This window comes from Panthera pardus, unplaced genomic scaffold (genome assembly GCF_024362965.1).
Source record: "Panthera pardus isolate Hobbes unplaced genomic scaffold, ASM2436296v1 HiC_scaffold_1, whole genome shotgun sequence".
Taxonomy (NCBI): Eukaryota; Metazoa; Chordata; class Mammalia; order Carnivora; family Felidae; genus Panthera; species Panthera pardus.
Genome location: NW_026526654.1, coordinates 11,017,645 through 11,029,856, shown reverse-complemented (window position 1 = coordinate 11,029,856; position 12,212 = coordinate 11,017,645). Strand labels below are relative to the sequence as shown.

The 12,212-nt window shown below is 52.1% G+C and overlaps 1 protein-coding gene across 9 annotated transcripts in view; it reads left to right on the top strand.

The window, feature by feature from the left end:
- The first annotated feature begins 331 nt into the window (after positions 1 to 331).
- The window catches only part of ARHGEF7 (Rho guanine nucleotide exchange factor 7), a 135,099-nt gene continuing 123,218 nt past the window's right edge, over positions 332 to 12,212 (top strand). For 3 of the 9 annotated variants that reach the window (XR_008416812.1, XM_019443886.2, XM_019443877.2), the window contains exon 1: positions 566 to 844. Coding sequence is in view for 6 of the 9 variants with exons in the window: in XM_019443886.2 (XP_019299431.1) it covers positions 680 to 844 (165 nt within the window). In the remaining 3 variants the exon portion in view is untranslated. Of the gene's footprint in view, positions 845 to 12,212 lie in introns of all 9 variants that reach the window. The other 6 variants (XM_019443876.2, XR_008425057.1, XM_019443882.2 and 3 more) reach the window with 6 other exon arrangements.

Sequence of the window (12,212 nt, the reverse complement as noted above, 5' to 3'; positions counted from 1 at the left end):
ACGTCTCGTTTTCAGCACCCCCCACCCCCCACCCCCGCCCGAAATAAAACTGGCAAAAATCAAAAGAGCATTCTGGGAAGCACTTAATAGTTGCAACGCTGGTGAATTCAGAAAATCAATGACGAGCTCCTAGCCCTCTGAGGAGGGGCCGGCGCGAGGGCAGCGCCGCGCGCTCCGGCGTCCGCGGGGCGTGCGCGGGGGCCCGCGGGGCGCAAACGGTTAAGGCGGCCGGCGCCTCCGGAGGTCACGGCGGCGCAGGTGGGCGCGCACGGCCGGGCCGGGGCGGGGGCGCGCGGCGGGGCGCACGGCGGGCCCGAGCGCGGGGTGCGTGTGCGGCCGGCCGGCGCGGGGCTGCTCTAGCGCCGCGTCTTTTCTTCTCCTCGCGGTGATGTCATCGGCGGCGGCGGCTGGGAGCCGGGAGGCGGCGGCGGGGGCGGCGCCGGGCGGCCGCCGCAGGTTCATGTGCATCTAATGAAAAGGCACTTGACAGTCGGCCAGGACGCACGCGAGGGAGCGCGAGCCGGCCGGACCGCGGCGCCGCCCGAGCCAATCGCGGGGCCGGCCTCTCCATGGGCGAGCCGGAGGGGGCGGGGGGCGCAGCCGGCCGGGCCGCGGCCGCTCCGAGGTGAACGGCGCCCAGACGGGCTCGCGGCGCGGGGAGGCCGGGCGCGCCGCCGCTATGAATTCCGCCGAGCAGACCGTTACGTGGCTCATCACCTTGGGGGTGCTGGAGTCGCCCAAGAAAACCATCTCGGACCCGGAGGGCTTCCTGCAGGCGTCTCTGAAGGATGGGGTGGTCCTCTGCAGGCTGCTGGAGCGCCTGCTCCCCGGGACCATCGAGAAAGTAAGTGCCGCCCCGGCCCGCGCCCCCACGGCGCACAGGCCCGGGCGGCGGGCGCCCCGCCTCGTTCCCGCCGCGGCCCGGGATGCGCGGAGACGTGCGGGCGGGGGGTCGCAGGCGCCGGCACCTGGCGGCCGCGCGGGGCGCGGAGGAGCCCACGCGCCTCCTTTGTGCGCGGACCCGGGAACGCGGCCCGCGCGGGGGGCGCGCAGGCGGCGCGAGGCCCGGGCGGCGGGAGCTGGGGGCGCCATTGTGTGCGCTGCGGCGGGGCCCGGGGTGGGGGTGTGGGGGTGGCCCGGCCGTGTCCGAGGGGACCGGCCCCGGGGAGGCCGCAGGGAAGGGGAGCGGCGGCTCCGCTCCGCCCCAAGGTGGAGTCGCCCCTGTCGGTGACCCGAGCGGAGAGCCGCGCTCCAGCGCCGCGCACAGCCTCCTCGAGGCTTTGTTTGAACAGTTTTTGTTGGTGGTATCGTAGGAGAGTTTCACCTCTGCTTAGTCGACCAATTGTTGGGCGTTTTTCAAAGGCATTGATCGATAGCCGATGGCCGGGCTGTAAGATGACCGACTGCCCTCCCCGCCAGAGAATTCCTCGTGTCTCCAAGCCCCGAGGATGGCCGACCCCACGAAGCCAAGGCACTCTCCGAGGCTGGCTTAAAATTCTCGATTTCATTTTCGGGTCCGTGCCTGATTCTGAGCACAATCGCCGGGCCCACAGACCCTACTAGCTTCTGTGTTGGTGGCCGGTGGTTTCCCCGGGGCGGGGGTGTGAACCCTGACCCGCATCTCTGCCAGTGATTAAAGTTTGCTTTCCTCCCACACAGGCTGACAAAGCCGGGGCCGGGGGTAGAAGTGCTTTTAAAAACGATGTGACCCTGTGTTTCAAAAACACTGCAATTTTATCCTTTTTTCTTTCTTTCTTTCTTTCTTTCTTTCTTTCTTTCTTTCTTTCTTGTCAGCGTAGAATCTTAAGCTCAAACAGTTACTTAAAAGGTGTTAAGTGTAGAAGCTGAAGCACACCGTAGTTAGGAAAAAACTGTTTAATTTTTTAAACGGGGTTGTTTTAGCCCTAATGTACAGTGACGATTTGCTAATCAAATGTTAATTAGGTCACTTGAAAAAGTAAAACGTTTAATCTTACAAGTTTGTGCATGTTTTGGTGCTGCATTTTAAAGGTCAGAAAAGGTTTTGTTTCATATGAATTTGCATGCCTGCTAGTTTTAGGTATTTTTTCTTACTTAGAACGTATGTATGAAAACAGAATCTGGATGAGGCTGAAGGGCTGTCTGCCTGGCCAGGAAATAAAAACGTTGCTTGTAAACCAACCTGTGTCACAATAAAATTATGGTTTAAGGCAGGATTAAGGAGCAGAATCTAACTTTCAAGGCCCTCGGAACAGTTTGTTGTCATCTGGATACGAGGACCTATGGTAATAAAAGTCAGATGTTGGAAAGCAGTGCAAATGCATGCTAAGTTCACCAACACAGGCTTCTATAAAACGTTGTTCCGTGACTAAGAGTGAAGTTTTAGGAAACTCCCTGCGCTGTCTGGATAAAATCATGTCACTATCGAAGCGTGCTATTTGGCATATTAGCTGCATTCATGTGATTGGCAGACTTGAATAATCATTTTCTTTTACATTCTCCAAAGGTTTTCTTTCCAAACTGTAGCACTCCTTCCATCCCTAAAACAAAGAGAGGAAATGTTTAGCTTGTGGGAGCTGGACTGAAGCCCAACATGTTCTGCAACCAGGGTCCCCCAGAAATGTACTCTGCTGCCACTGTCCTTCCCTACCACCGACCCCCCTGTGGCCCCAACTGGTTGGTTTTCTGCTGACACTGCCAGAATGCAAGTGGCACAAATTAGAGACAGCACTACCGGTTCTGTGTGGTTCAAAGGTAGGTTTTTGGAGTAAAATATTAGCCAGTCTCTGCCTCTAAAAACCACAGGTTTCCGCGTTTCCCGAGCTTTCCTGTCTCTTTAGCAGAGGCATTGATTTGGGCTCCCACACCGCATAGTGCGAGCCACAAGGCAGACGTGTGCGACAGCTCTCACTTGGCCCTGCGGACGTCGGTCTGGGGACAGGTTTCTTTTACACAGGAGCGTTTGGAAACTTCACCGAACGTTCATGTGGAACCCAAAGAGATTTAACTTTACCCTAGTTGGCCACCTGAACACGCTGGCAGCTGGGTAGGGTGCTGGAAGCAGCATGCCACGTGTGCAGATCCACGACTCAAAATGGACCGTTAGGCTGGGGAAAGCGCAGAGGTGGCTCGGGTTTCCCACATGCCTTTGGTCGAGAAGACACGTGCCGGTGTGTTCCTTGTATTCTGTTATTTGTTCTAGTTGGAGCCAGTGAAAGGGCGGAGAACCACGGGGACTCTCAGACTGTAGACGTTTTTGCCCAGGTTCCCCTGGATGCAGGCTGCCCTTCGCAAGGCGGGGGTGGGGGCGGGGATCATACACCTCCGTGAGCAGCTCAGAAAAGAGACACTTTTCATTATCGCCTGCTGTCGGGGAGACAGAGTGGGGATTACGCGGTTTCCTGGACCTTCGTGTGTGAGGCACTTCCGCTTTGATTTTCTCCAGCAATGGCCCTGGTGTTTTGCTGGCCTGCTCACCCTTCCTGGCATGGGAGCGGGCAGAGGCCCCGAATCCAGGGGCCCCTGCCACCCTGAGCTCGTGAACTCACACTTGAAGCACGTCTGGACTGTTTAGTCACAGGGGTGAAATGAAGATTCAGATGTTCTAGAAGGAGGAGCACCTTTAATGAGCACACAGAAGTGGCAGGGGTCATGAAATGCTGCTTCAGTTTTCCTTGTTGGTGCGGCCCACGGAGCTGCTGGATCCAGCGTGAGAATCTCCTGGAGCCTGGTTCTGTCTTCCCCAAGCCAGGAGAACAGAACACACTGGAATCGGTAAAGTGCTTCCCTGGGGACGCTCCCATCGATCCACATTTGTGGATCACAGTTGAGAAAGTCCTGCTACTCTTCTGGCCTTGCTGGATGTCCTGGGCGTGCATGTGAGTTGAGATGGGGTTAAGCTGCTGGGCTGGGTTCCTGTGTCCTGGGGCGGTGACAGAGCCCCACCCCTGGCTGGCTGCACTGAAGACGTTCTCTCCCAGGCCTGGAGGTGCAGGCCTGGGATAGGGGTATGGGCCGGGGATTGGGGTGCAGGCCTGGGACTGGGGTACGGGCTGGGCCGTGCTCACTCTGAAGGTGCTGGGGAAGGGGGACCCGCACATGCCCAGAGTCCCCATGAAGTTCCCCCAGTCTCGGCTGTGCCCAGACCTCCCCTTTTATGAGGACACCGTCCCTGGATTAGGGCCACCCGACCCCTGTATGACCTCAACTTAACCAATTACATCTGCAGCAACCCTGTTTCCGAATAAGGTCACGTCCTGTGGTTCTGGGGGTCAGGGCTTGGACATACACATTTTGGGGAACACAACCCAACACATAACGGGTTACATAATGAATTTGAATCCAGTCAACTTATTGAGTACATACCTGCTGGGAGGATGCCAGGTGCTACGGGAGATAAAAAGAGTAACTGTTCTTAGAGGTTTTAGTGCAGGAGAAAACTGTCAAAACAGGAGCAGTGTGAGGAAATAAAGTCAGCTATGGAGGAAAAGGAACAGGAATTAAGGGGTTCCAGGCAACCAGCGTCTGAGCAGGCCAGCCTCTGATGATTTTCCTCACACGTGGATTAGAACATGGTTTGTGTTTCCTCAGACTATCCTCGGGCAGCCCTTAGCTGGTCCTCTGCAGGCTTGCGGGCAATCAGCGAGTTTGGATATAACATAGGAGGAAAAAGTTGCTTTTTCCTGGTTGATTTGTGGCTTGCGTTTCTGGTCAGTCCTAGGATTTCTGGGGCCGGTTGCGGGAGAGAAGTGAGGTGTCAGTGGCCCCTGGACAGCAGCTCTGAGGGCCCACCGTGAGCAGCTCGCGCTGAGGATGAGGTCAGCGATGGCAGTGTGGTGTGATGGCGAGGGTCTCGCTCACACCGGGTCAAGACTCGGAGGCCCATGCCCCGCAGCTGTTGGTACATACTTGGCGGTCTCGTGGGAAAGCATTCTGAGAGAAGTCTCAGGGCACGTTACATCCCGACTGTGTGTTTCGGGAGACTTCTTTAAACTTTGCAAACTGAGCAAATTCCTTGTAATGAAACGAAGCTTTCAGAGGAGTTAAAATGTAATGACAAACATCTGCTTTTGAAGCATATGATTTTGAAGTCCTGTCTCAGCCCTGCACGAGGGGGATTCATGTTGGGGGTTTCAGGCCCCAAGGAGGGGGAAGCCCACTGCATTTGCTGGCTGATTCGCAGTCAGGCAGCCTCCCGGCAGTTTAGATGGGGGATGCCCAGAGTGGCTCGCTTTAGCGAGTGTGCTGGCGCCGTGCGTGGTGTGCTTGCTCCGGCAGGTGTGACGTGGGGGTGCGTGTGTGGGGGGGCAAGAGGGCCTTCCCCACGGGCAGCTGCCCCTTGTCCTCCAGCAGAGTCTGGCGGTGGTGCTGTCCCAAGACCTCATTCTATTAATAGAAGCAATGCCCGCGGTGGCTTCCTTTCCCGGTTCCCTTAAGCACTGCCCTCCTGTGTCCGTGTCTTTTACAGAAATAGCGCGTGCCCCAGGTTGCAGGCAGCGTGCCGAGCACCGTCGCCCCCATCTCCCAGGTGAGAACACTGAGGCCCAGCAGTGCCTCATGCCGTGCCCACGTCACCCAGTTAGAGCCCCGGGGGCAGAAGAGCCCAGGTGTGCCTGCCGTCCGGGCTGGGCCTGCTCACGTGTGCTAGATCAGGAGGACGTAGGCAGTCCCTGCCTTCAGGAGTTACAGACCAGCTCAGGACACTACACTGACAATGTGAGTGACCACAGTGACAGGACAGACTCCAGGGTTACATCGTGGGCACAGACTGCCATTCACCAGGGGTCCTAAGAGGGAAGGGGGGCCGTTAGGATGTGAGCCACATGCCTGCCTGGTTATCTGGGGGCTCAGAAATAGCTGGAAGCAGGACAGGTAGCTCTAGAGAGTGTTGTGCTCGGGCTGTGACCCTGGTCGGGATGCTCCTCTGCCCCTTTTCCCTCCTCTCTCCTGGAGGACACCCCTGAGGAGTCTGGCATACTGTTGCTCTGGCATCGGATCGTCCTCCGGGGGACTCGAGGGCCTTCCTGACTCTGCGCTTACTGGTGTCCATCTGTGCTAAGATGTAGAACAGTGTGCTGTCTGTGTACGTACATACACGTGCACGTGTCTAATAGTTCTCGAGAGGTTTTGCTCTGGTCTTGAACTGGAGCTGCCCACGTGTTTGTCATTGTCGGTAGAAGGTGGCAGAAGCCCACCATCCTCGGGCACCCAACTCTGTCATGGGCGGTGCCACCAGCTGGGGCAACCGGTTGTCCCCAAGACCCACTGGTTCCCTCCCATAGCCACCCTAAGAAGGGGCGGTCCCCATATATGCTCCAGAGTCACCCAGTTGCTGTGTGACGTGTGGCAACTTCTCCAACTTCTCTGAGTCTCAGTTTCTTCCTAAAAAATGAGATTAATGATTCCTCCCGCCCCCTGGAGGGAATGGCCTCTTGGGGCAGAAGGGTCGCTAAGAGGGTAAATGGGTAGCCCTGAGGGGTTTCTTGTGTTGTCGGGCACAGAGTAGGGTCCTCGGGACACAGAAGTTGTTATTATTTTACGGACTGACCCTGGAAACTTTCTCTGCTGGGAAAACTCCAAGCCAGGATTTGAACCTCAAGGCCAACGCCAATCCAGGAATACTTCCTTATTCTCACAACCAGCTGGAGTCTTGCAACTCCAGGGGGCTGGTGGCCCCTCCCTTCCCACCCTGGCAGACCACCACTGTCTGGGTCGGCGGGACCACTGAGTTTGGCTTCCAGGACCCTCTGCTCAGCGCCAGGCCCCCAGCAGCTGCAGAGCACACACAGCTGCTGGAGGGCTGAGCCGGCGGGCTCGGGTTTCACATTTGTAGAGTTTCATGCATGGGAAGGGCGTCCGCAGAGGGAGGGTGTTGGGGCTGGCCCTGGGCCCTGGGTGTGACATCTGACCTTTTCCTGCATCAGTTCTACCCAGTTAGGTTAGGAGAATGCATTTCCTGATGTTTTCACATTTCTAACTTTAGCTCTGAATTTTAAAAGTTCTATGAACCAGACTGGTCGTTCTCAGCCCTATTTTTGTAGACAGTGCTGTGTCTGCTGTAGTCTAAGGGCCAAGGAGCAAGGTGGGGATGTTTAAATGGGATGTGTGGAAGTACGTTTCAAACACATATGTCACAATTATTTAAACCACTGTAGTTTTGGGTTCCTACTATGTGTGTGCTACTGTCCACATCATACAGAAACACATGCACACACATGCACCTGTTCCATATCACCTTTTTAGGCAGGTCATAAGGGAAACCATGGGGTCTTAAGTGTAGCGCATTTGTGAATTCTCAGTGTGAAGGAATTCTCAAGAGGTTATCCAACCCAAACTCATCATTTTACAGATGGGTTAACTGAAGATAGCTGCATAAGGTTGTGTAAGGTTGTGCACTGCACAGTCTAGGGAAGGTCACTCATAGTGTACATGAATGGTGTCTTAAGACTGTGCTGGGCAGGGGCTCTGAGGCAATGATGCATCGAAGTCAGCCTCCACAGAGGTCAGCGTCCTCAGAGGTCAGCCTCCTAGGGTACAAGGCAAATTAGAGACGGGTTGTGGTAGATTACAGAAGTGGCCCCAGCTCTTCACTCCCCTTAGACCTGCCTTCAAAGAGGGAGCCTGTTTTCTCACTTCTTGAGTCTGAGGCTGGCCTCGACTCGCGTTGGCCAATGGGATGTGGCGGAAGTGACAGGTGTTAGTACTGGCTGAGGCTTCAAGAGGTTTTGCGTGTTTCTGCACTCTCTCAGACCTGCATCTACTCTGAGGACAGGCCCAGGCCCTGGATGCTGAGGGATTGGAGAGCACGTGGCAGAGAGCTTGACTGTCCCTGCTGAGGCCTCCTGGACTCCCCTCCTGCCTGCTCACACCGGAGAGAGCCGCGCGCAGATCAGCAGTGCTGCCGCCCAACACAGATGACCACTGCTGCGTGAGCAAGCCCAGTCGTGACCCGAAGGACCGCCCAGCTGACCCGTAGCCCACGGACCAAAGTAGATGCTTCCTTCTGCCCGCCACTGAGGTTCCCTGGCTGTTTGTTAATGCAGCCTCACTGTGGCAGTAGATGGCAGGTACAAGGCTAGGGAATGCAGCTATTATTTTGTACGTAATTTTACCTTTTATTACACTTGGAGCAGCTTTTTACAAAGGGTCCATAATACCCCCCCCCCTTTTTTAATGTTTATTTTTGAGAGAGAGAGACAGTGTGAGCAGGGGAGGGTCAGAGAGAGAGGGAGACACAGAATCAGAAGCAGGCTCCAGGCTCTGAGCTGTCAGCACAGAGCCTGACACGGGGCTCGAACTCACGGACTGTGAGATCATGACCTGGGCCGAAGTCGGATGCTTAACTGACTGAGCCACCCAGGCGCCCCAATAATACCCCTTTTTAAAAATTTTATTTTCGAGAGAGTGAGCATGATTGGGGAGAGGGGCACTGGGAGAGAGAGAATCTCAAGCAGGCTCCATGCTGGGTGTGGAGCCTGATGTGGGGCTCCATACCATGACCCTGGGATCATGACCTGAGCCGAAATCAAGAGTCAGATGCTCAAACCACTGAGCCACCCAGGTGCCCCAATAATATTCTTTTTTTTTTAAATTATTTTTAACATTTATTTATTTTTGAGACAGAGAGAGAGCATGGACAGGGGAGGGTCAGAGAAAGAGGGAGACACAGAATCTGAAACAGGCTCCAGGCTCTGAGCCGTCAGCACAGAGCCCGACGTGGGGCTCGAACCCACGGACCGCGAGATCATGACCTGAGCCAAAGTCGGACGTTTAACCGACTGAGCCACCCAATAGTCTTCAAAGAAGGACCAAAAAAAGGGTAGCAACTTAAACCTCTCCAGTTTATATTAAATTGCTTTAGCTTAAGATGGGAATCCACAGTTCCAAGTTTGCTTTGGCTTTGTGTAGTTTCTTACAATGCAGTCTTGTTGTGGCAGGATGATTTTTGTTAGCAACACCTTATTTAAAACAGTCTAGTTCTGGATTATTTGTAAATACTCAGGCCTGTGATGGCCTTTCTCCCTCAATTCTGAGTGACTCACTACTAAGTTCCTGTGCCAAGAAGATGTGTGCCCAACCTATTTCCTGTCCATAAAGTACTTTGTTTATAAGAGATGTTTTAGTACCCATCTGCAGTTAGCAAATTCATTCAGAAGTCTTTTGTCAGGAACACTGGTTTTCTGAAAAAGCCTGTTGCTTTCTGAACGCATGCCAAAAGATGATGACTTTGTTCTTCACGTTAAGGAGGAATGTTACAGTGCTTTTGACAGAGAATTAGGTTCAGAGAAGTATTCCTGGTCCTCATCGCCTCTGCTGGTGCTCCAGGAGGAGTAAGAGACTCTCAGGACATAGAGAGTTTTATTCCAGGCCTTTATTTCTTGAGTCGCCTCATTGTAATCTCTGTGGTGCTGCAGAAATTGCCTTGTTCAGGGAATCATAAACACTGGTGCTGGTAAGGAGATTTCTTCTCGTGGAAGCATGACATTTTCTGGTCAGAGTCTTCCTGTTTGTTAATGCATTTTTGTTTCTGTTGAAAACAAGCACTATAAATAGGATGTGGTCAAATTCTGGACAGATTTGCGATGGAGTGTAAACTTCCAGAAAGTACTGCAGAAGCCATGCTTTTAAGTGACAAGAGACTGGAGTTGAGTGTCTTCCACACTTTATTGACTGATGACAGATGGAGAAGAGTCAGGGTTCACATATCATGCCTCTGACAGAGCAGTTACTCAGACGGAGCCAGAATAGCTGCCACGTTGACGATCTAAAATAGCTGCCATGTTGGCGATCCAAGGTTGATTCTTCAAATGACAATAGTAACTACTTCAGTGGGTGTGAGTCTTGATTATCTGTTTATGAATTGTTAAAATAATAATACGGGAGCGAGCTACTCACCCTACCCATAATTCTTCTGTTGTCTGTAATGAAATGTCTTCCTAGGAAGCTAGAAAAATAAGAGCACTGGATGTTACATGTAAGTGGTGAATCACTAAATTCTCCTGAAGTCATTATTACACTAGATATTAACTAACTTGGACTGAAATGAAATTAAAAGAAATTTAAAAAAGAAAGATAACGGCAAATGCAACTCTAAGTAAGTAGTAGGTGAAAGAAAATAAAGAACTTAATGGGAATCAGTGACAGAAAACAAATTTACTAGAGAAAATCAACAAAACCAAAATCTGGTTCTTTGGGAAAATCAATGAGATTGGTAAGCCTCTTAAACTGGCCAGGAAAATGGCCAATATGAGGAATCACTACGGGTTCCACAGACACTAAAATGACCATAATGGGATAGTATGAACGTTTTTATGCTAGTATATTCTACACTCTAGATGAAATGCATAATTTTCATGGAGGACCTTCCCAGCCCTATATGTATAGAATTCAAACTAGTTAAAAAGCTTCTCATAGAGGGGGCACATGGGGTGCTCAGTCATTTAAGCATCCGACTTCAGCTCGGGTCATGATCTCGTGGTTCATGAGTTCGAGCCCTGTGTCAGCTGTGCTGACAGCTCAAAGCCTGGAGCCTGCTTCGGATTCTGTGTCTCCCTCTCTCTCTGCCCGTCCCCCGCTCGTGCTCTGTCTCTCTCTGTCTCAAAAGTAAGCAAACATTAAAAAAAAAAAAAAAAAAAAAAAAAAAAAGCTTCTCATAAAGAAAATTCCAGGCCTCATGGGCGAACTTTACCAAAGAATTCAGGACTTCTGTCCAGAATACATAAAGAACTCTCAACACTCAATAATAAGGTCACAAAGAGTCCAACCTGAAAAATGGACAAACGGCTTGAGCAGACGCTTCACGGAAGAAGGTGTGTGAGTGACAGGCACAGGAGAGACGCTGGATGCACTTGGCAGGAGGGACATGCAAACAAGCCACCGCGAGGTGCCGCTGTGCACGTGTTAGAATGGTCAGAATTTAAGCCTGGTTGTACCGCATGTGGATGAGGATGTGGAGGGGCCAGAGCCCCCATCCACTGCTGGTGGGAACCGAAAACGATGTGACTGAGCAGCTTGTCAGTTTCTTGAACTAGTGAACATCCACGAACTGGCTGAGCCATCCCATTTCTAAGTGTTGACTCGGAAATGGAAGTATGCCCTTAGCGTGTCTTGTGCACATGTGTTCATAGCAACTTCATTCATTCATTCATTCATTCATTCATTCATTCATTCTTTGCAACTTTATATTCGGTAGCCACAAACTGAACACAACCCAGATGTCTTTCAACTGGTGAATGGATAAAGTGTGGTATATCCACGGAATACTAAGCAATAAAAGTGACTACTCTGTGACAGGAATGAAAATTATGCTGAGGAAAGAAGCCAAAGTACACATGGTACTTTGCGAACATAAAATTCTAGAAAATGCGGCGTGGTCTACAGTGACAGAAGGCACATCAGTGCTGGCTTAGGGATGCTTCATGGGGCACAAGGAGACTTTTGGGGGTGAGGGGGCGTTCGTCTTGATTCTGGTGATTGTTTCACAAGGGTACACGTGTCAAAACTTGTCAAATTGTACACTTCAAATATGCGCATAGCACGTCTGTTACGTCCCAGTAAGTCTTACGCGGCAGTATTCACTTTGCGGGTGATTAAGATTGTGGCAGTGTTCACTCTGCGGGTGATTAAGATTTTGTTGTGCGTACTGGAGCTTTAGTTCATTTTACCAGCAGTCCCTTACTTTTGAACCTAATTGTGAACCCAGAAAACATGTATGGAATTTCAATGTATAACGGTGTAAATAGTGAACTTACATTTTATGTGGGTGGGGGAAGGGATTCGCTGCCAGACCTCATTTATTCACGTGTTTGTTTTCTCATCAGATCCTTACTGGGTATCTATTACACAGATTATGCTGGGCTCTGGAGATTTAATGATTAGCCAAAATACACTCGCATACTGTCCCGTGGGGAGAGCATTAAAGATGTCGTATGAATTTGTTTTACAGATTGAGACATGTGCTCTGGGGGTGAGGAACGGGTTTTAGCAGAGGGACCTGGTTTCCACTTGGCAGGTGGGTCAGGTCACGTCTTGGGGAAGGCTCTTCTTCTGGAAGCGCTACTTGAGTTGCGTGTTGATGGACCAGTGCACTGTTAATTAGAGAGGGGAACAGGGAAAGTTTGTGATGTTTTCAAGGGAACTCTTGGTTGGGTGCGGATTTGGAAAACAATATTCCAGGCACAGTGTGGAAACAGACTGGATGTGGCCTGGGGAGGTGGTTATTAAGCTCTCAGCCT